Source organism: Octopus bimaculoides, chromosome 19 (assembly GCF_001194135.2).
Source record: "Octopus bimaculoides isolate UCB-OBI-ISO-001 chromosome 19, ASM119413v2, whole genome shotgun sequence".
Taxonomy (NCBI): Eukaryota; Metazoa; Mollusca; class Cephalopoda; order Octopoda; family Octopodidae; genus Octopus; species Octopus bimaculoides.
Window position 1 is genome coordinate 52,567,893 of NC_068999.1, and position 2,744 is coordinate 52,570,636.

Here is a 2,744-nt window from a genome sequence, read left to right on the forward strand (position 1 = left end):
ACTTTCATTGTGATTTCTGCAATGTGGTGCATAAATTGTCAAGTAAATGAGACGCATCTTTGCCTCCACTGATTCACTTGCAAAGTGTTGAGTAAAATTATTTCGTTGCAGACCTCCTTTGGGTCTTTTTATTATCACTACGACACACATAGTCCCCAGTTGGTAACATTGATTTCAAGGCCCTCCTGGATGAGACACTGGCATTCCACTTAATGTCTATGTTCTATGCTGGCATGGATTGGAGAGTTATTAATGTAGAAATATGGTATCGTAGTTACTAACAGTTGAGGGTTGCGTAGTCTAGACGGCGTTTTTAGATTTCATTATTCTCTTTAACCCGGGCAAAGCCGGGTATTTCTGCTAGTATATATTATATATGTTATTTTTGAAGCATATGCCTTTGATTTCCACCCTTATTACTGATCACCCCACTCTCTCTCTCTCCCACACTTCACATCATCTCCCTATTTCTTGTTTATAATGTTTTATTACAATGCTGCTCTACACCCACTCCCTTGTTTTTGAAATCCACTTGTCACCTCTTCCTGCTTGACCCACTCTTATTTCCTTCACCTTCCCCCAAACTGACATTCATTGTTGGATACTGATCATGCTCCTTCCCTTGTTTACTGTTCACTGAATCACCTATACTCCCTATCTCTAGCCATTTATCACTCACCTCAGTGAGCTGGCAGAATCGGTAGCATGCTGGACAAAATGCTTAGTGGTATTTCACCCATCGTTACGTACTTAGTTCAAATTCTGCTGAGATCGACTTTACCTTTCATCCTTTCGGGGTCAATAAATTAAGTATTTGTTGCATACTGGGGTCAATCTAATCAACTGGCCCCCTTCCCACAAAAATTTCTGGTCTTGTGCCTATAGTAGAAAGGATTTGTCACTCATCTCACAATGCTGCTCTCTGCCCACTCCCCTGTTTTGTAATCCACTTATCACCTCCTCCTTCTTGATCCCCTCTTTCTCTTTCACCATCCCCAAAACTGATATTGACCATTAAATATTGAATATCGACCATACCTCTCTTCTGTTTTCTGTTCACTGCATCACTTATACTCGCTACCTCTAACCATCTCTCACTCTCTCACAGACTCACCTGATCCTTTGTCCCAAACTCCTTTACATTTACCCTTTTGTGTCTTGAGGGTATGTCCCGAAATTAAGTAGTTGCAAAACAAGTTTGTCAACCACACAGCCATGGGGAAATATGAGAAAAGTAAAAAGTGTTTATGAATGATGTGTTTCAGAGTGAATTCAACTATAAATAATAGTTCAGAATACATTAGATCTGAAAGAAGAGAGAAAGCTACCTGACTCTTTTTGGAGGCGTGGCAAGGAGCCGAATCTTGCTGCTACACAATGATCTCCCAGCAGTGACCATTCTCTAGCCTAACATTCTAACCAGAAAGTCACAAGTGTTCATTTAAAAAAATATGAAAATGTGACAATTGGGTGTGACTGATTTGGCATGGCAGGCTGGAGACTGAACCTGTTTTAGTGGCATTACATTTTGGTAATAGAGGCTATCACACACACTGACGCACAGAAATGTATGTATATAGATGAACAGGAGTGAGAGATTAAAATTCATTAATTGTCCCCTCTCCTCATGAAAAGTAATGTGCTCACACATATAAGCAAAAAGAGAGAGAACAAGTGAAACACCTGATATCAAATAAGTCACTGTAGACTTACTGATGCCAAGTAGGCTGTGCGAAATATGTAGCTACACTTCATTTTCTATGTAAATATTTTGACTTTGTTTTCCTGTTTATAAATCAGCCTTTTTTAAATACTATTTATATGTTGATATATTTCTTTTATTTACATGGATTTAATAATTTAATCATGAAGGTGAAATATGTGACAGTTGTGGTAATTTTTATGAATATTTAATGAAATGTGGCCAGTGCAAGAATGCAAAATATTGCTCAAAATCTTGTCAGAAATCTGCATGGCCTCATCACAAGAAATTGTGTACATCTTCTAACAACGCAAATACTGAATCTTCAAGACTCATAGGTAAGTTCTAAGTTTTTAAAGCCTTGGTTGGTCTCTTCCATGTGTACATACACACATATATAGTAAGCTTCCATCATATTCTATCCACCCTTTCAGCCTGAGGTAATAGTAGAAGATATTTGTCCTTTATGCCGTGTAGTGCAACAGATCCTAAGACCACTTGATTCCAAAGAAAACATCTTAACCACACAGCCACACCTGCACCTGTCTATTCAGATACTGAATCTGAAAGAAAATTGCTTATATCTGCAGTCATTTTACTTCTAGCATAATTTATTCCTTCTTTCTGTCATATAATTTCAATTTCTAAACTTTATATTTTAGATAATTTCCAGAAAGCTATACATGAAGCAGAAAGGAGATTTCCCTGCCATAATAAAATTACAAGATTTTATGAGGTTTCAGCCGGATGTATGCCTCATCTTTCCGAAAGAAATAAACTTCTTGTTGCTTACATTTTAGAAGTAGGATTCCACTTCTTTAGGCCTTCTTTTTTCATCCAAGTAAGTATATTTCAATCATTTAAGGAATTTCTATTTCTTTATTTTCTCCATTTATTGTTTCTCTAAGTATGATTATGTGTATACAAGCAAATAACAATCACTGTTGAGTGGTAACATATTTAACAGCTGCAGTGGTAGGCATGATACACAAGTGTATGCATATGTGTGTATGTATGTGTGTATATATATATATATATATAT

General features: G+C 36.8%; 1 protein-coding gene across 1 annotated transcript in view; it reads left to right on the plus strand.

Annotated features, from left to right (window-relative positions):
* Positions 1-2,744, plus strand: part of LOC106876475 (uncharacterized) — a 17,020-nt gene that overhangs the window by 9,569 nt on the left and 4,707 nt on the right. Inside the window, exons 3-4 of the mRNA XM_014925038.2 lie at positions 1,866-2,040; positions 2,365-2,543. Coding sequence (XP_014780524.2) covers positions 1,866-2,040; positions 2,365-2,543 — 354 coding nt within the window. The remainder of the gene's footprint in view (positions 1-1,865; positions 2,041-2,364; positions 2,544-2,744) is intronic.